General features: G+C 40.1%; 1 protein-coding gene across 1 annotated transcript in view; it reads right to left on the bottom strand.

Moving 5' to 3' along the window:
• The window catches only part of LOC139137842 (agrin-like), a 246,189-nt gene extending 231,278 nt beyond the window's left edge, over nucleotides 1–14,911 (bottom strand). The window contains exon 1 of the mRNA XM_070706137.1: nucleotides 14,158–14,911. Coding sequence (XP_070562238.1) covers nucleotides 14,158–14,602 — 445 coding nt within the window. The 5' untranslated portion in view covers nucleotides 14,603–14,911. The remainder of the gene's footprint in view (nucleotides 1–14,157) is intronic.
• Between the last annotated feature and the right edge of the window lie 6,351 nt (nucleotides 14,912–21,262).

Raw genomic sequence — 21,262 nt, 5'->3', positions numbered from 1 at the left:
CGTAGTAATTATTCGTATCATCGTAAATTTTTGTACTTGACAAAAGTCCACTGGGTTGCTCACCAAGTTGCCCTTGCTTCGTCCCACACTTCCGCCAAGGCATTTTTAACAAGTAGCAACGTATCGACGTACATGTGAGCCACTGAGCTAAAATGTTTCAATCACTATACAGTCTCCTTTGTGACAAGACAAAGCAAGGGGGTTCTAATTTTATGTATACTGTAACGACAAGAATACAATATGATACAATTTCACAGATTCAATGTCTGCATGCACGTGCATTTGTCAATCAAACATGGCTGATTTCAATAGATATATTGCATATTGATGGTCTATGGTCAACTGCGTGAGTGTGGCAAGCCGTGAATTGAACGTCTCATGCGGCTGATGTGCGCATCAAGCTCGACGCATCAACTCATATTTTCGCGTCATATGAATATTTTCGGCGTCAAATACGCGTGATTTACGCGTAAACGCGACCTCTGTATATCATGCGATACTGTCCTGTGTACATATCGCTACAGACAACGGCACGAAACCTGGTTCAGCATACTAGTTTTTTCAAACGAATCAGATATCCATTCTCGTAGCAGTTCGAAAGTAAAATACTCTCAGACTTGAGAAATATTTGCATTTTTTTAGACTTCCAATACATTTGCTTTACGCTTGAAGTTTAGCAAGCGAAGCTCGGACAGCGCACAGCGTATCAATGGCGCTTGGATCAGGGGTCATCATCAAAGACGTCAGTGTGTATTCACAGCCAGCTTGAATCATGTCATGGATCGCCATCGTCGTAAACCACGCGCCTCTTTACGGCAACAGCTCAGCGCTACCTTGCGTAGGTCAGCGGAGCGGAAATTATTGCTCTGGCTTGCGAGAATGTGGATCGCGGAAATCACGGATCATAAATCCAAATGTTCACGTCTATTAGTAAACAGAACCGTAAAATATCAAATATATACCCTTTTGATATGGAGAAACATCTTTTTGTTTCACTGACGGTCAAGTTAAATGCTCAAATATCGCGACAAGACTTTGCGTATTTATTTGCACGATGTGAACGCGGAATTTGGCCCACTCGGCAGACGAGCAAGCGCTTCTCTGACAGTCTGCACCACGGTCCTTGATACACTGAAAATTGTCGCGAATTTATATTTAACCCTTTTCCTGCCAAGTCGGTGAAAATCCGCTTGAAATTCGGTGTAGCCAGAATCTAAGCACTGGTGACCGTTATTCTACCAACCCGGTGGAAATCGGGCCCTTTTTGGGTACCCCCTTTCCTGCCAAGTCGACGGCACTACGTTTTGCTATCCCCTGTGCGTTTAGGGGTCATCCGAGGAGAGGTTTTCTGACAAGGAACGCCTTTTCCCCTCGAAATGGGTTCGCAAGGAGTCGATAGACAGGGAAAGGTGCAGAAACCTGTCCACCAGTCCCCCCACACCCGAGGGGGGCTGGGTTTTTTTATCGCTTTTTAGCGGACTTGGCAGGATAGCATGGTGACGTTTTCTGGCGGAGTTGGACGTACTTGGCTGCTTGGCACTATACAGATTGCTGCCGAACTTTCAAGACCAACTCGGCAATGCTAATCTAGAAGGCTACCTCTTGCAAATGACTTGGCAGATGGTGCCGATGGTGTGAGACGAAAGTCGCTTATTCAGTTGTGCGTGACTGAAAATGAGAACGTATTTTTGACGGGACAGCTCGACTTGTTCCTCCGATGGAACGGATATGAACGACTTGGAAATACCATTACAAACTGGTGTCCGACGTACTAAGCTGGGCTTCAGCTCTGCAAGTTCAAGCCAGGCAACGTCCTTCACCGCCTTGGCCATGCCATTCAATGGACGTGGCTTTGGATTTTTTATTTATTCCATCGTCCAAAGTATTGGCTCTGGTTTGCAGGCAAACGTATCCTGTTGCCGACGCATTGGTAACTACGTACGCTGTTTGCGTACGGGGAATTCAAAAGGTGACATGAGGTCACAAGACATCGGAAAAGTGGGCGTCGTATGTTATGTGGAGAAATAAGGCAAATAATTTGGCAACAAAATTGAAAAAGGAACACTATAGAAACGAAATAAAGAAAAATAAAAATGATGGCAGTAAGCTTTGGAAAACCATTCGAAACTTATTGCCTGGTAATATATCGGCTGGACCATCAAATATCAAATGTGGTGATGATATTATTGCGGATGATATTAAGATGGCAAATTCTTTTAACGATTTTTTTGCCAATATTGGCTTGAAACTTACAAATTCTTTTGGAGATTTAGCCAACAACATCCTATCAGCTGGTCACAAAAATTCGAAAGTACGCAAGTTCGTTTTTAAAGAAATTGATCCAACTTTTGTTTTGGACCAACTCAATAGTATTTCAATTACCAAGGCAACTGGTCTTGATTCCATCCCGGCAAAATTACTCAAATGTGGAGCTCCTATCATATATAGGTCCCTCACTCATTTATTCAATATGTCACTACGTACTGGAAAAATTCCTGACCAGTGGAAAATGGCCAAGGTTACACCACTTTTTAAAAAGGGTAGCAAATCTGACATGAACAACTATCGTCCAATATCGGTGTTGCCTATAGCTACAAAGATTTTGGAACGTGCTGTTCATTCTCAACTTTATAGTTATTTAAATGAGAATGGCCTCATACGTGACAACCAATCAGGTTTTAGGCCATCACACTCTACCGAAACTTCCCTTTTAAATGTTGTCGATTATATTCTCTCCAACATGGACAGTGGAATGCTGACAGGTGCTATTTATATTGACCGATCAAAAGCTTTCGACACTGTCAATCATGTGTTGTTGTTGGAAAAGCTGTCAAAGTTTGGCGTGAACGGTCTTGAACTTGATTGGATGAAAAACTATCTAGCAGATCGCACACAACGCACGAATATAAATAGATCTCTGTCAGAAGCATCACCTGTCCAAATTGGAGTGCCCCAAGGCTCGATTTTAGGGCCACTTTTCTTTTTGATGTATGTAAATGATCTGCCATCTGTAACTAAATTATGCAAAGTGGTTTTATATGCTGATGACACCGCATTGTTTTATGCAGCAGATGACTTGCAAAAAATACAAAACTCGTTACTCAGTGATTTTATATCAGTTAGTAAATGGATGGATACAAACAGATTAATCCTTAACGTTGACAAAACTAAGTCCATGATTTTTGGTACACCTCAACGTCTCAGAAATAGAAATAGAAATTTAGTTTTGAAATTTAATGATATCGAAATTGATGTTGTCAGTCAATTTAAATATCTTGGTGTTGTGTTAGACCAATATTTAAACTGGGAATCTCATGGTAATATGATTGCCGAATCTGTATCGAGACGTCTTGGAGCCATATGGCGTATATGCAAATTTCTCGACCAGAAAACCTGTGAGTTGATGGTGAAAGCGTTAGTTTTTCCATTGATGACGTATTGTGGCGTTGTCTGGATGACGTGCAGTAAAGGAATGCAAACAAAGATTCAGAGGTTGCATAGTAGAGCAGCCAAATTAGTTCTTGGTAGGGGAAAGTTTTCTTCGTCATCATTGGCCTTATCTCATCTAAAATGGCATCCTATAAACCATCAGTGGAATATACAGTTAGCTGTGATGACTTGGAAATGTTTTAATAGATTTGCCCCTCCATATTTATCTACTGATTTTCAAGAGCTTATTTTGTTAAGCGCTTCCAGGCGTTTTACAAGATCTACTGTTAGTGATAAATTAATTGTGCCCATGTCCCGCCTACAGAAGGGTAGAAACACATTTCTGAATAGAGGCACAAGACTATGGATACTCTACCCTCATATATAAAATCTCAAAAAGAACTTTGCAATTTTAAATCTTTAGTGAAGAAATATGTTTAATTTGTACGCTTTGTGTTTTTAAGCCTCGTCACTTTTGATGTACTTTTGTCATTTTTTTTCATTCTACGTGTCTGTTTTTTATTTGTTTGTTGTGTACCTTTTGCTTTTTATGCAGGACGTCATGGGAGATCATAGAACACCTTGTGTGGGAAATGAATTGACTTATCCTGTTTAAATAAAGTAAAATAAATAAATAAATAAATGCTACGGGGATACCGCCTGCACTTAGCAGGGACTGCTTTTGTTATGCAAACCAGCTAGAAGTACAATGGCCGCCAGGCATGTGGACACGTCCATGGCTAGAACAATGGAAGCATATTGCGTTGTACCCGTGCATCGCAAAAGTGAGACTGACGACTTGGGTGTAGTGACTGGTTATCACTGGTTAGCTGCAGCCCAAGCCATGACGGTAAAAACCCGTACCTGACTGAGGACCACTCGATTAAGTCGGTAATGAACGGTAACACTCGTAAGCCAACTCCCAAATGAGCTGGCTAAACTACGTGGAGCTGTGCTTCAATGGCTCAGCCATGTCGTTAATACAACGGCAAAAACGTAGTTTTTGTGCTACACTACCAAGTCGTTGAAGGTACGTATTCAATTGACCCTACCCTGGGGAAACAGGACAGGTTTGCCAGTGCTGCCGCACCCCTAGCATGACCCCCAGGGCCTCTGACTAACAGACGAGTGAGGTGATGTTTGTGCCTAGCGGACGTGCGCAATACTGAAGGAGTTTATTTCAGAAAAAATAAACATGAAACGGCAATAAAATGACGTACTCCCAGGGGCAAACAAAGCCGGTGACCTCAATTTTTTTCTGCAGTAACCCTTGAGCTCCTTCCCCTGTCTACGGGCATGTAGAAATTATCAAAGTCTAACATGTATAAGTACGGCTAAAACTACCTTGAAAATGGGCGATTTCTGCCAAAATGCCTGGCAGGATAACATGCAGGAGAGCCAATCTTTTGCAGGCACATATTATAGGGCGGTTTTCTACTGACTTGGCAGGATAACGGACAAGGGCGCTCGGCAGGAAAAGGGTTAAGGAAGCCAATTCACACAAGTTTCTAACGCCAGTAAAGGTATTTTCTTGTTGGCAGCAATACACCACGAACATTTTCGCTATTCAAGAGTGCCTTACTCGCTCTACATTCTAAAAAATGCCATGCGTATGCTTTTGACCATGCATGCCGCTACCTTCCTTTCCAAATTCACGGTCGACTTTCCTACATTGATCATAATTTTCTTTCCATTTCATAGCTTTACTTGCGCTTAGAATGTGTGTTGTAGGGGTGGTTCCCCCCATATTGGTGGAGCAGCCAAAGTCAAAAAGGAAAGTTTGCCGTTTTTGCTCAGTTTCACCGTCACTACGATCCTTCAATTCAGTGTCGATGACATCATGATGGCTGTCACTGCACGGAGTTATCTGTAGGCACACATTGCGCGTAGTCAAACCCAAAACTTCGCAACATTTTAGTCAACTAGTCATGATATACATGCGGTACTATTGATTTGTGAGTTATTTCGTTACAATTTTATTCATACTCAGTTTTGTATGTGTTACAAATAGGATCTCCTGACGCATGAGGTCGAGGATGCACAGAGATAAACATTACGTCTCAAGTTGAATGCAGGACATGTGCGCGCGGACAGACAAAGTGATGACGTCATAGTGCAATTTTCGATTCGCAAGTTTGGCTAACTTTTGCCAAAATCCTCTCGCCAAATGCTACTTTTTTCTCGCATTTGCGATTTGGCGAGCGGGCAGCGGAAACACTGCAATATAATAGACATCAAATCAGGTACAATAATCGTTATCATTCAAGGTAAACTGTGAAATTTACCAGGTCCAAGGAACATATAGATGATGACAAAGGCAATGGGGTCATCTTGAACCACAAAATAGTGGTGGTACCAGGTGTCCGGAATGGGTAAGCGTACCCTGCCAGCTAGCCGCACCCGTCAAGATTGACCAAAAGCGACAAATTCATTGTTATTTGGTGAATTCACCAAATTACTTTTGTGAGTCAAAATTTGGTATGCTGTCACTCATCATTTGAGAAACAGACAGGTCATATTTTGATACAACATCTCCGTATCTACCGTAGAACTTCTTAAATGATTTCACTAATCTACTTTCTGAGAATCCTTGCCTCACTAACTTTTGAGCTAATAGGCTGTGTCTAACTCGAAAGTCCTCATATGAATGGCATGCTCTACTGTATCTGAGGAGTTGTTAAATATACACACCATAAGCTGGAGATGATGGTATATTGCTCGACAAAAAGGGAAAGTTTATGATTTCAAAATTGAAATCGTCTCTTTTGTCATACAGCTTAGTATATAGTAATGTAACAAAAGAAATATCAAATTGTCAAGCTTTATCAGATTCCATTCAGAAGGATAATTCCTAGAAAATAAGTCAGTCTCAACTATATAGTCCCCTCCAGATCAACTGTTTTGGGGCACTCTTGATCCTGTTTGGATTGAAATATTTATTGTCTGTGATTGGTGCAACCATCGTCATGTAAAGTTGTCCTTGTGCAGTTTACCATATTCCTCTGATTCTAAAACCCCCTTTGCTGAACCAAAGGTGACGGAAAAGATGTGGGGGGGTTGTATAAACGGATGTCACTGCGAAATCGAACGTTGTAGTTAATTTATGCTAATGAATGCAATGTTATGCAAATTTTATGCCAAGATTTTTTTATTCACGTGAGCGCTGCAGACAACTCATACTTTGTGATATCGACCCATGCATGGCCATGCTGCGTCGATACTGGCAGTCAAAACTGTACAGTATAAATTAATGGAGATTGACAAGCTTTGAAATTTAGCGTATTTGCCATACCCTCTTTTGCTAAACAATACGATAGCAATAAATCTTCGTATTTCGTGTATAGATAATCACCACGATACTTCGTTGCGCTCCCCAGCAGCAGCTAGTTCCCCATAGCATGGCCACAAATGTCAGACAATGAGTAAAGGGAAAGTCCCTAAAGTTTCGCTGGCTGTGATTGGTCAATTCAAGTAATAGGTAAAAGGTGTCAGTGCATGAGGTCAGGGTAAAATTCTGTTCAGCACATGCATACAGTGTGATGGTGTCCGTCCGATGTTTTCTATTTACGATTTTCAATTAGCGTACTCCTTAAAAAAAGGATCAATTACACGTTGTGAGCTTTATTATTTTGCTCCTACGGTAGTTTCAAAAAGTCTAACCGTTATCTCAAAACGAAATGTGATCTTACGAACAGGCAGGCGCTGGGCTTGAACTGATAAAGTGTTGAAGCATCGGCTTGCCGAAACGAAAGATTGCTACGCCAATCTGCTTACAATTTGATGAATCAAATTTTTGGCAATAAATCTTTGAAGTTTTTTTTTATTTGTATCAATGAATGAAATGTCTCTTGATGTGGAATTCAGTCATCTATGATCAACTGTTCGGAATATGGTACGAATATGCACATTTTTGTTCTAACTGTACCGGTAAGTGTATCAGGGTCGTTTATGAAGTTGGGTATTTATCCCTCGCAAGACTCCGAAAGAATGCATAATCTTGAAAATCTGTTACACTATCGCCTACTCATTGCCAGGACTAGTTCAGGAAAAGGACACACATAAGCAAGAAATGCTGTTCAAACAATAAATATATTTATTACATGAGAAAAACTATGTACAAAATTGATAAAACATTAACCAGACCTTATGTTTTGAGGCGAGCAATCGCTCCGCTCGCCTACCGCTCGCGCAAATCAAATTCCGCGAGAGCGATTAGCCGCTCGCGCCACGGCTGGGACTCAAGTTTTGGAGACCAAAGGCACACGTTGTATCCAAAATGTAACATACTCTAATCTCCTCCGATCGACGCGCGAAGCACAGTGTAGCGAATAAAATTATGCTTTCAATATTCAGTTCACTTCACTTCAGTATGAATTACGTTCTCGGCAAGCACATTCTAGCAATGGAATGGATCGATTTAGGTGCAACAATGTGACACAGTATTACAATAGTACTCGTCTAGTGATAGCGTATCGGCGGCGGGCCTAACACTTCAATATAGCACCACTACGGTTCGGAATTTACATTTACACAAATGTACAAAGTACAGCCCTTCATTCTCACATTCTCAAACCAATTCCGTTTTCTTGGCTGCCATATTCTTTCGAAGTGTTCAAAACGCAAATGGTTATCCTGCCGCAGCAAGATTTCATAGGAAAAATATGCGTGACAAACGAGGATCATATTGCTTACGCTATCGAGATCGAACGTGGAGAAAATGTCTACGACATGATGACTGGGACTACACGTCGCAACTCGCGGAAACAAATGCATAATCTCTATTTAAACAGTTTAGCTTGAGCGAATGCTAGGTCTCTTGGTCCTTTGAAAGCTTAAAATAATTAAATTGACTCTGAAAAGTTGGAGAGATGCCCGATACTTCTAAAAAAAGATCACGAAACGATCATGAGTTCATTCTACTGTAAAACTTTAAAAGACGTAAATTTTTGCGACATTTTGGCGTACAGCATAGGAGTTGTCTGTGACTGTCGTAAAATGATACCTCTTGCCCTCGGCCTTGTAAGCCTTCGAGTGTACACACCGCGGATCGTGTACCTCGACGTGGCTGTTATGATAAATTCGTTTTGTTTTGTGAAATGTAAACTTGTGATCACTTCGATATATCGCGGTAACAATCGGCCAAGTTAACTTTGGTTGAAGACCAACGAGCATGCAGAATGTTTCAGCGGGCCGCAAACGCAAACAAATGAAACATAGCTTGACTGTGGACTGCTTGTAGCACGATTCAGTGTAAAATCTAGTTCTGTTCGCGTACTCGGCGGAGCTCAAACAATGGAGGTAAAAAAACTACCTCCATGTTCAAAACCAAACATGTTTGATGACAGCACTGTTGTTTTGGTAGGTTTTTGTCTTAATGCCAATATATCTAATGTGCATACCATATGGTATTTTTAAAAGGCTTGTATGAAAAAAATCATGAAAAAGTTACACGTCCTTTTAAAAAGTATAACTTCATCTATTTGTCCATGAATACAACAGAGGCCACATTTCTGCATATTTATTGTTCGAAAAATGTTGAAAGTTAGCCAATATGCTATGAATATTTGGGTGGGAGAACACTGCTTATCCTGTTCCATCTATCAAAATACATAACCCATACACAGTACTACAGATTGCCCATAATACATCATGATTTGTACCAACGTAGATTCCCCTGTGAAGTCTACCATGTCTCCCATGTGTAGATAAATTCTTGGACACAAAGGAATAAGAAAATTGTGCTTGATTGAGAGAGGAGATAGCATTTTTGCAAATTTTCCACTGATTGTGTCCTCAGCCATACAGAATAAAGTGATGGAAAGTAGGGAGACTAGTTGCACCAGTTTTATGAAACAAAAGGATATTGATTTTTTTCCAAATAGAAAAGACGAAAGAAATTTACATGCTAACTTTTTTCAGAGAATGACCCCTTCAGTTGGTCATAACTTGCTTCCCAAAACTGTGGCATTTGTAGTACCAGCAGAATGTGACTTTATGGTTATTTAACAGTTTCTTTTAAATTTATACCACAATATTTCAACGTACTTTTAATAAATATAATTAATCAATTATCTTGAGTCTGCATATTATTGCTTTTATGCACAACTGAAAAAGTTATAAGAAAATTGACGTCGTTGGTACAAAGCAAACACGATTGTGGGTAATTTATTGTACTGTGCCATATTTTCTCCCTTCTCTATTACATAACAATAAGAATGACAGCTAGTGCATATTGTTTTCATAATAAATTTTATTCATGCACTCTCCATACTGTTCCCAGGGGACCTGTTCAGTCACTCTCCTAATTTAAGCAGTGCCATATTCAAATCACAAGAGATGACACATTTTTTTTTCACTCGCCTGACTATTTTCAGGGGAGCTGCTAAATCACTCGCCTACCACTCGCCCGGATAGCTTCAGGAGAGTGAATTATAGAGCTCTCTCCTGCAATTTTCGAAAAATACGCCCTGATTAACGAAAGAAATTCAAAGAATTTTCAGTTCATGTGCGGAAGAAACTTCGGATGTCGCGTTTGTCGATACAATTGCCCTCTTAATCGAAGTCAAACCCGTCAAAGTCTATGTCGTCATCTTCCCCCCGTCATCAAACACGAGTCCTACGGATTCATTTGATAAGTCATCATCGAGTACCGGAAACTCCTTGGAAATCATGTTATCTTCAGTTCCGTTAAGCGAATTCGCGATACCCATGGAAAGGAACGATTTTTTCACCACGTGAAATGAGCGAATCGTACTTGATCGAGAGTTCAAAAACCCGACTATCGTAATGTTCATGTTATGGTAGCCAAATGGCATTGAAATATTCGATTCATACTTGATCAAGATGTTCAAAAATCTGCTTATTTTGACGGTAACAAAATGACAGTGACGAAAAGACGGCATTGTACTAGATCAAAACGCTCAAAAATCCAACTCTTTTAATGTTCATTTACGTAGCGAAATCCAAGTAAAATTGCATCGCCAGGAACGATAGAACCGTTCCCAATTTACATGTTCCGACACCGAATAATAGTTGGCTTGTTTTGAGGTTTGATACGTCACTTTGGCACTTGTTTGTGACTTTGATAAGCAACGTAGGTGTCGCACATATCCTTGTCTCATTACATGACAATGGCTCTATTGTTCCGGTCAGAATTTTGGTGTACCCCCGCGGAGATGTTATAAACGAACTAACGGCCAATAACGTATGGATAAAATAATCCTGGGGGGCGTTATAAATGAGAGGGGTTTAGAATCAGAGGAATACGGTATGTATGCACCAAGTATGCAAACAAGTTCAGTGTTCTCCCCAGGCAGTTTTAGCGTAGCGGCCCCGCTACGCTTACACTTTGCCCCACTACGCTTCCCATTGTTCCGCTACGTTTTGGACAGTTTCCGCTACCCTTGTTTTGACTATCTTCATTCACAGTTTGTCAACACGCTGTCCGTGTGAATGGAGAACGTACATGTGAAAATATGTGCACGCATAGTGTGTGAAGTCACTAAAAGGCAAGCTTAGTGTGTGAAGTCGCTAAAAAGCAAGCGTGAAAAGGGAAGTGTCATTACTATAAAACAATGAAACTTTGCCCAGTTTATTTCAATCAAGGGTGTGAACGACAAACACGAGGCAAACTGTGTAGTATCCGCCTTATCACCAGCAAAATGGTAGACAGAAAACACGGTCTTTGATCAACACATTAACGGCATGGCACCAAAGAAACAATACAAGCGCTTGCTGGAAAATGCATTTAAACGGTGTAGAAACGTGCCTTCAGCACCATTTTTCATCAAGACCAACAAGATAGTGCCTCGCAAATCGGCAGCTCCAACGTTCGACATGAAGTCCTGGCTTACAGCAGCATGACCGACCGGGGGGGGGACTTGTGTACGGAATCCGATAGTCGCAGTCACATCTCTCTCGAGATGGTGACGAGAATGCTTTTCTCGGTTTATAGAATTCGTGTGCTGTGGTATACATAATAAAAAAACAGTATTTTTAAAAAGAATTTTTTAATTATTTATCTCATTTCTGAATAGTTTCGCCGATGCATTAACCTTTGCAAACTTCAATTTGCCCTCGACTTTAACCAGTGAAGGAGCTTATTTCTGAAAAAGTAAGCATGAAACGGCATTAAAATGACGCACCCCCTGGGGCAAACAAAGCCGGTGACCTCAATTTTTTCTGCAGTAACCCTTGAGCACCTTCCCCTGTCTACGGGCATGTAAAAATTATTGAAGTCTAACATGTATTAGTACGGCTAAAACTACCCTGAAAATTGGCAGTTTCTGCCAAAATGCCTGGCAGTGCAGGAGAGCCAATCTTTTGCATGCACATATTGTGGGGTGGTTTTCTACTGACTTGGCAGGATAACGGACAAGGGCGCTCTGCAGGAAAAGGGTTAATTGTACACTGCTTAAAAGTAGTGAAGTTATAAAGATAACATGAGAACTCTTGATAATGAACAGCAGAAGGTAATACTAAAATTCTCTCAGTATGATTGTATTTCTACATCTCAATTTCATTAGTTTGTCTGCACCAAGTAAAGTTTTACATGCTCATTCTACCTTATCTATTCCACAGCTTACAAGCGTGTCATTTTTCAAACATAAAAAACTTTGCCTGATTTTTCATGCAAATTAGATATCAGTTGCTGAAATACACAACGCTGAAACATTGATAAAGTTTTGCCTTTACACCAGACAGATGGTGTCATTTCAACATACAACGATAAACTTAAAAACCCAAGTTGGAAATATCACGTCTGCACCTCAACTAACAATCATGTGCAACACTAGCAGCAACTTTTGGAACAATACCTACCAAACCAAGAGTGATTTCATTCAAATCAACTTAGGCATTTTTACTATGGTAGAAACATGTACATGAAAAGTGTACATGAAACTTAATTCTTCCTCCATTCTACTGGCTGTACTGGTGCTCTATTGTTGTATGAATTGCATCCTGAGCTTGTGTGCGCCAGTTGATCATGCTGTGTACAGTTATGTCACCACTATTATTAATGTCACTATCAGCTGTTCACACATAATCTTAAAGAAGACACTTTTAGAAACCAATTCAGAAACAACAAAGCTTCTTAGCATGTATTACGGCTATATTTAGGTAGCCTAAACCATAGCCTATGATATTCTCTGATAGTTTAACTCTCACTGGTAATGCTCCATTAAGTACTTTTACCTTGAATGTCTAGAGCAGTGTTAGTGAAACGTCTTACTGACCCCTATTCAATAACACAATATCACAAAGCGTTTTCATTGACATGTATATGTATGAGGGTCTGCCTTATTCAGTGCCCATGAAGAGTTGGGCTGATTGGTATATTCAAGGCAAAATGTATGGTAGATCTTCTGGTTTATAAAAAATCCACGATGCTATGATGCTCTTTCCCATATAATGTAGTTTTATATAAAATGAATTTCATCAATTGACACTAATACTGGACATTACAATTAATGTTAATCACTGTTACTGATTTTTATTGAAAAGAAAAAATGTCATGCAAACTTTGACAGCAGTAACACTCATTAAACAATACCAAAATGGACTTGTTATCACTGTGCCCTTTGACACACACTTTCCATGCATCACACACGCATGCCCACAAACTGGTTAAAAATTAGCAACAACAGAAGTGATTGCCTATGGTCTGTTCAGTTTACCAGCTCCTACTCCTGATTCCTTGCAATTGTAAAATTCATCAAAAGCAGTATGATTTAAACAGAATAACCATATGCAATTTTGTTGCAAAAAAGTTGCTTGTTTTCACAGAATGGAAAGTAGATCTGCCAATATATAAGCCACGTCTAATACAAATTAGACAAACATGAGCCGACAGTATTTCAAGAATGCACTTTTCTGACGGCTTGGAGATCAAACGGTACTTCCAAATCTGTCCATGGCCGGACTCTCGTTCAAAGTACAATTATACAATTTATATGGACTACCGCTGCGGCTTTTTCAACTTTTCGCCCTCTTTATCACTTTAACTCAACTGCAAACATTTTAAGTAAATGGTGAACGTTTTCGAGTATGATATTAAAATGCAAAGCAGTTATTTATTTGTAATGATATGGAAATCTGAAAAGTTTTGACCAATGGCGCTTCTGGTGACATTTCACAATACCTTTCAGTGGGAAACAGTACGCGGTGCCCATCCCAATGTTTATAACATGGACATAAAGTAGTGTATATCCATACCCCCGAGTTGGTTGTTCCATGGTGGTAGTCTGTACGTGCTATATCAATGGGTGTTTTTTATTGCGCGTTTACAATAATTTGGATCAGGCTTTACGTCGAATGATTTGGTCCTTTTAGCAATGATTTACAAGAATACCATCTATAACACCACTAATACCAATGGCAACAAAAACACTACTTGCTGCGTCCTTGTTATAAAACTTTACAAATCAATTTTTGCCATTTTGGCACTTACTTAAACCATGGAACTCCCTTTTTATAGCTCCATGCTTCATCAACTTGTGCACTACAACTACAAGTGCAATCAAGTCGAGTTGCCAGCGACGTGTCACAGAAAAACAAATCTTGTGTCCTAAAAACTTAAAATATATGTAGTGTAGAGAATTTTTACCGCTGAGCCTCTACGGCAGTCCCTTTCGAATACGAACGGTATATGTTTCGAAATCAAAGCTGTCAAGAGACCGTTGTTTCTAATCATAGAGATAGTCGTATTAAGTGAACACTTTGACTTACCAGATACTGCAGCTTCCGCTCGATCCAAATTGTTCATGGTTATTCGAACAACGCTTGAATTCAGCTTCAGATTTCCATCTTTTTGTCTTTCGAGAAGGAAAAGTCTCGTATCTCCTGTATTGACAGTGTTCTCGCAAATGGTCGGATCTCCGAAACCGTCAATCATGAGCATTGCTGGGGCGAAAGGCGAGTGTCCTTCCATGTTTCCATTCAATACAGAGTCCCCTTTGAAAACCCGAACAACGCGAACTTCACAGGAATACATTTTTGAGCGAGGTTTCCTGTACACCTGACGTATAAAACCAGACAAAACAACGTTTGCTTGCTCTTCCCGCTGTTCCATAGATTTTTCCTTGCATGTTTCTATCTGCTGGAAAGAAGGTTTTGTCCAAATAGTCAAAACTGCAAGCAACACAATTAATGACGCACGAATTGGGTCACACATAATTAATAGTAATAGAGCTACTCAGCCAGCTTAGTGAGTACACCTGTACGGTAGCCCAGCCTGAGACGACGACAGCGATGTATTTTTCTCCTCCAGTCGGGGTTACGTAAGGCCAAACTTGCAAATCACGCCAAGAAAGCTTCCTCCAAGCAAAACACGTGCTAATAAATCATTATCAATCTTGTTATGTCTATGGCGATCAGTGAGTTTGCGCTCTATGATTCCGTGACCCAGCTGGGACCGTCTATGAATTCCTCAGTGCTAGAGCAGTCTGGTCTGTAGCTATTTGGGTGCGAAGGATCTGGGAGTGCAAGAACTTAATAGCCTCGTTTTCGCTATAGCTGGATTTCTCAGGTTGGTCATGTGATATGGCTGCAAACACAACTGTGATGAGACCAAGTTTCCATCCTGTGAAGAAACAAATTCTCGTCCAGTCGAGAAACTGTACATTTTACGACAGCATGAACTGTGATTTCGCTGATAACTGCTACTGCTAAGTGGAAAATATCTTTTATCACTGCACTCGTACACCATTGTCGACAAAGTTTTTGAAACAAGTTTGATGTCGATGGAGGCCTTCCATTTGACTTTTGTTGCATTTTGATTTGACAGTACAGAACAAGTGCCTTTTCTTTTTACCTCGCTGTTACATTTGACAATTGGTTGAATTTGAAAACTGCCGACGATCATTTGACAACATTTTTAACCGTTACGGCCTTTGGCTCCAGAGTGGAGGCACATCATCCAGGGGGCCCGGCCCCGGCCACCACTCATTCAGTCGGCCCTTCAAGTTTTGTCCGTCTGTCATGTAGTGCTCATATAAACCCCAAAATTACAAGACCAAAGATGATACACGTACATTGAATTTTAATAATAATTGGCGGAATTTCTAGAACTGAGTTGAATCTGTTTAATAGGTGTAGGTGTATAGCTTGCATGACTAAGACAGAATCGCATATTTCTAATTACTGCTCCTCGACTGCCAGTTAGGAATATGCACTGTTCACGTTTACAGGTTTAGTAGGGGTACCATTTGATATCCTGGGGGTCTGGAAGATTTTCAAAAAATAATATTCTCAGCGAATGTCAATGAAAAAAAAATCAGCCAGAGGGGCTAGAGAAAAAATAAAGATAGCTCATAAGTTGCCTAAAATACATCGTGCAAGTTCAGTGTGCGAAATTAACGTCGGTCCGACGGTCCGAGACCGACAGATTTCTCGTCGGGCCGAAAGTTTTTAGTAACATGTCGGTCCTTATGACCGACTGAAATTTGGAATAAATGATGAAAATTTCTCTGTCAAGACCTGTAACAGACGCAGATGATGACTGACTCAGGATCATGTGATTCAGACTTGAATGTCATGCACCTATCAATGTTTTCCACCGTGGGAGTGCGGGGCAACAGGGGATATTGAGCGCACTTCGTGTACTGGTAGTGGGGAATTCGATCTCTATGGTACGCCAGACCGGGGGATTGACAATGTTGCAACATAGTAATTTTTGTCTTACGACTTTTTAGTCCCCGCAGACGAAGTCCGGCGGGGACTTATAGATTGGGTCCTGTCTGTGCGTCCGTCCGTCCGTCCGTCATCAACAGTTTCTCAGACACTGCTGAACCAATTTCGTTCAAACTTGGCACAAAGGCATAGCACTTTGACCTACAGATGCACGTCGATTTATTTTGTGATACGATCGAATTTGGCCGCGAGGCGGCCATTTTGTTGCGATTTTTCATGTCTTTTGACCATAACTCAGACATCCTTGAGCAGATTCTGTTCAAACTTGGCACAAAGGCATAACACTACGGCTTTCATATCCATGTCAAATAATTTTGCGATATGATTCAATATGGGCGCGAGGCGGCCATTTTGTTGCGATTTTTCATGTCTTTGGACCATTACTCAGACATCCTTGAACAGATTCTGTTCAAACTTCGCACAAAGGCATAACACTATTGCCTACATGTGCATGTCAAATTATATTGCGATATGATCCGATATGGGCGTGAGGCGGCCATTTTGTTGCGATTTTTCATGTCTTTGGACCATAACTCAGACATCCTTGAACCGATTCTGTTCAAATTTGGCACAAAGCAAAACAGTATGCCCTTCATATGAACACCGATTTATTTTGTGAAATGATCCAATATGGCTGACAGGCGGCCATTTTTTTGCGATTATTTCATGTCTTTGAACCGTAACTCAAACATCCTTGAACCGATTTTGTTCAAACTTGGCACAAATTCAAAGCACGTACTATGGCATGCATATGCATGTATCAATTAACCTTGTGATAGGATCCAATATGGCTGCAGAACTGCCATTTTGTTGGAATTTTGCATGTCTTTGAAGCGTAATTCAAAGGTCATTACACCCATTTTGTCCAAACTTGGCACAAAAAGATCAAGCACTATGGCATACAATATGTCAATTTACTTCGTGACATGTTCCAATATGGCTGCCAGATTGTCATTTTTTTCGAATATCGCTGCCCGATGGTCATTTTTGGATTTTTTCATGTCTTTGAGGCTTAATCATATGCAAATATTCCTTAACCAATGTTGTTGAGACATGGTACAAAGATAAAGTACTATGGCATACATATGCATGTCTACTAATTTTGTGCTATGATCCATATGGTCAATAGACAGCCATTTGATTTCAATTTTGGTTTGATTTTTTTATGTCTTTGAAACATAAACATAGGTCACTGTCTCTCGATAGACTGATTTTGTTCAAACGTGATACGAAGATAAAATACTATGGCTGCATTCTTGTGCACATTAATTTGTTTCATTATATGATTCGAAATGGCTGATGGCTGATTACAACAACATACCCGATCCCATAGCATTTCGAAAATTCCACCAAACCATGTGTATAGTATGTGCCGTCATGACACTAGAGGCAGTGAGGGCATCGTTATGTGTGATGTAATCAAAAGTTCCTTCAGTGGTCATTACCGGCAGAGATGAGTCATTTATTGAACGTTCCTTAGATTACTTTATTATGCAAGTCACAGGCCTGATGCACCCCTTGCATCAATGTCATTCCACAGCGACCTAGACCACAGCTACCTAGACACCAAAGATTATAACAAAATGGACAAGCGGGGACTGTGTCATCAACGATGACTTGTTACATTTACGAAGAGTCTAATCCCTCCGATCGAAGCGCATAGCACGGTGTAGCTAATTACATTCAAATCAGTATGAATTACGTCCGTGCATGTAGATTCTAGCAATGGAATGGATTGATTCTGGTGCAACAATGCGACACAATATTATAATAATACTTGTCTAGTGAGTGTAACCCTGGTAATGTTAGCATATCTGTGTCATATGACAACAACACCCAGTATCACTCCACTTATCAAACTGACTCCGTTTCCTTTGCTTTGATTTTCCATTGAAGTGTTAAAAACATAAACAGTTCATAGAAGAGTTCAAGACAAAAACCTACTACGAGAAAAGTGCTGTTGACTAAACATATTCGGTTTTGAAGATGGAGGTATTTTTTAATCTCTATGGTTTTGAACTACACCCAATACAAGGACTAGATGTTACACAGTAGCCCAATTGTGCTACCTGCAGTCGACAGTCAAGTTCACGTTTCACTGCATTTGTTTGTGGACCGCTAGAACTTCCTGCTTGCTTGTTGGTCTTTCACAAGGCCGACTGATACCACGATATATCGACGTGATAACAAGTGTACATTTTATAAAACAAAGCGGCCTTATCATAACAGTTTTGTAACAGTTTTGTCGAGTTGCACGATCCGTCGTGTATACTCTCTTCAAATTGTTTCGATGTATATCGTTTTACTACAGGCATGCAAAACTCACCGTCATCCTGGGCTGTAGGCCTAAATGTCGCAAAATTTTACGTCTTTTAGGATTTTACGGTATCATTAATTGATTAACTGATTAAATGATCGTGGTTTTCAGCAGTATCGAGTGTCAAACTTTTCAGAGTCATTTTAATAACTTTAAGCTTTTAAAGTGCGATGAGACCCAGCAGTCGCTCAGGCAAAACTTTTCTATCAGAAAATATGCATTCATTTCCGCGAGTGGCGACGTGTGCCATTCATGTTGTCTGCAATTTCTATAATAGAGAAAAAGTAACGATACTTGTCCTTTTAATCAAAAGTATAACATCATCTCTTTCTTCATGAATGCAACAGAGACCACATTTAAACATTTATTTTTTGAAAAATTTTGAAAGTAATCCATACGTCATATCAAAAAAGACATAGTGATCAATGTTTGCATAAAAAATTATTCATACACTCCCCTTACTCATGACTGTTTTCAGGGTACTAAGCTATTCACTCACTCTTCCACCACTCGTGTTGGCTTGGCAAATTTCAGAAGTGAATTTCAGCTCGCCAACCATTTTCAAATCACAATATCACATGCCCTGGTGTAGTGTACAATTGTACACAGCAATGTAGAGAACACCATTCCCGGTAGAAAGTCATGAGAGACAAATTTTCTTGCTTTCATCAGCCACATGTAGCCAGTGCATGAGCCTGTATTCCCCGGCCCCTGGGTGTTTGACATCATTTTATAGTCCGAGAGTGGGGGATTTGACAAGGCTAGAAAACAATGTCAAATTCTCCTGTTAGTCCCATAGTCCCCCCCCCCCCCCCCCCCCCCCCCCCCCCCCCGATGGAAAACATTGATAAATGTGTGCGCATGACAGTGAGGAAGATGAGGGCTGTGATCTTTTTTCAGATTCCAGATAATGTAGATGAATGATTCATGATCATTCACTTACACTATTCTGCAATCTATATAACAATAGTCCTTTTCAGAGAATACTTACTGACTCTATTGATAAAAGGACATAAGAATTAAATATTACAACATTCAAAAGCATAGTATTGGTGGAGAAGTTGACTTTAATGGTTGTTAACAACTGCATTTATTGAGGACTGGCAGTTTTCTGTAAGGACCTGAAGCTTGGGCTCGGTGCAGGCCCTTATGACCTGAAGCTATTTTCTCTTAATTTCGCACACTGCACGGTGCAAGCCAGAAATTTCATCATTCAGTTGCATTTTTCGGTGCGACCTTCGGGCAGACTAACTTAAATAATAATAAGACATATTTTTCAGACCCCTAATTCAAAGTGCGAAACTTTAATATATCAGACATAATTATATCAGAGATATCTGTATTTTAAAATTTTTCGGCCCGCCCTTCGGGCATGTTACTTTAAAATATCAAATATATGACTTTCATATAATATCTTTAATCTCCAATTCTAGAGGATAAATCATAGCGAGATAGTCACTGAATTTGGAGTTATTTGGAGCAGCCACCCCTATACTGAATTACTCAAACTCAGATAAGCTTTATGGCAACATGGCCCCTACTAGCACAAAGCCTTCAGCTGACTGAAATGTAAAACGATATCGCTGACAAGTTAACAAAGTCCCTCGCTAATTATAACAAAGGGAAATAGCAATAAGCCTTGCAATACTACTTGGTAATTTGCTAATTAGGTATCCCATTTCCAGTCACCACCGCAATAATCACTGACCCAATTACTGAACAGGACTCTGTCCTTGCTCTCCAAGGACTTGTAATCAAATTACCAATGGGACTTTGTCATCAATGATGACTTGTTAAGCATAATTTGTGTTTTATAAACTTGCCTCTCTGCTCAGGATCCTTCCTGCTTCTAGACATTTACAGTGGCAAACATGACCTGTCATGATCTCTCAGCCTATCAGCTACCCTTTTGCACATGACATCCAGCCCTAGTCAGGCTATGTTCTGTAACAGTGTTCGCTGTACGCTGATGCCGTCCCCAAATTTTTAGTGCTAATTCTTGCATTAGTTTACTTTTGAGAAGCATGTTAAATGTTTTTTGCATGTACAATTTATTCTGTATTTGTGACTTTGTCATTTTCGCAATAAAACACTCTTTGGTGTATCACAATACAGTTGTGGTGTGTTTACAAATCTTATTTTTTTGCCAACAAGTCTGATATACCAACAAGTCTGATATACCTTCATAGCACACATTGTTTTCATTGCAGTGATAGCTAGACCCTTGAAAACATATTTGTAGGTTTATTTGCAATAAGCATTTATACTTGCTCTATAAATAGTTAAAATTTTAAAGAAATTGAGTGCATTCGTTAACCCAATTTTATGAACAATATATAATTCTCTAAATGTATTTCTATGTTTTTATTTCGAAAAACAAACTGGTATTTCCTACAAATGAAAATACAACAACTTAAAGCGCAGTGGTCGTCGCGCTGCGCATCCTCCTGAGGGGGTCCCCCTCTGTTGTAAACAAATCCAAGAACGCCGCACATGTTACGGGTTGATTGTAATGTTTGCGATATTGCCGCTTGTAAAAATGGCGGCTGATCTGTCACAAGCATTATTGAAGCATACCAACTAACCAAATGTAACACGCAATAAAAGGTCAATTAATCTAAGTTAAATATCTGCTGAATATTGAACAATAATTGCACGCTGGATTGAGATCACATTTGCTCATGATTTTCTTGAATCAGTTGAATGGGGCTCGGTTACTGTCATCGCTCGAGCCATAGAGCTAGACGTACGCATGTACGCATGTATACGCCAACAGACTATCAACGACCGGGCTCTAGTTTTCAACATCGCTAGCAAGGACGAGAG

This window comes from Ptychodera flava, chromosome 7, assembly GCF_041260155.1.
Source record: "Ptychodera flava strain L36383 chromosome 7, AS_Pfla_20210202, whole genome shotgun sequence".
NCBI classification, from domain to species: Eukaryota; Metazoa; Hemichordata; class Enteropneusta; family Ptychoderidae; genus Ptychodera; species Ptychodera flava.
The sequence above is the reverse complement of the archived record's forward strand: the minus strand, read 5'-3'. Positions and strand labels throughout refer to the sequence as shown.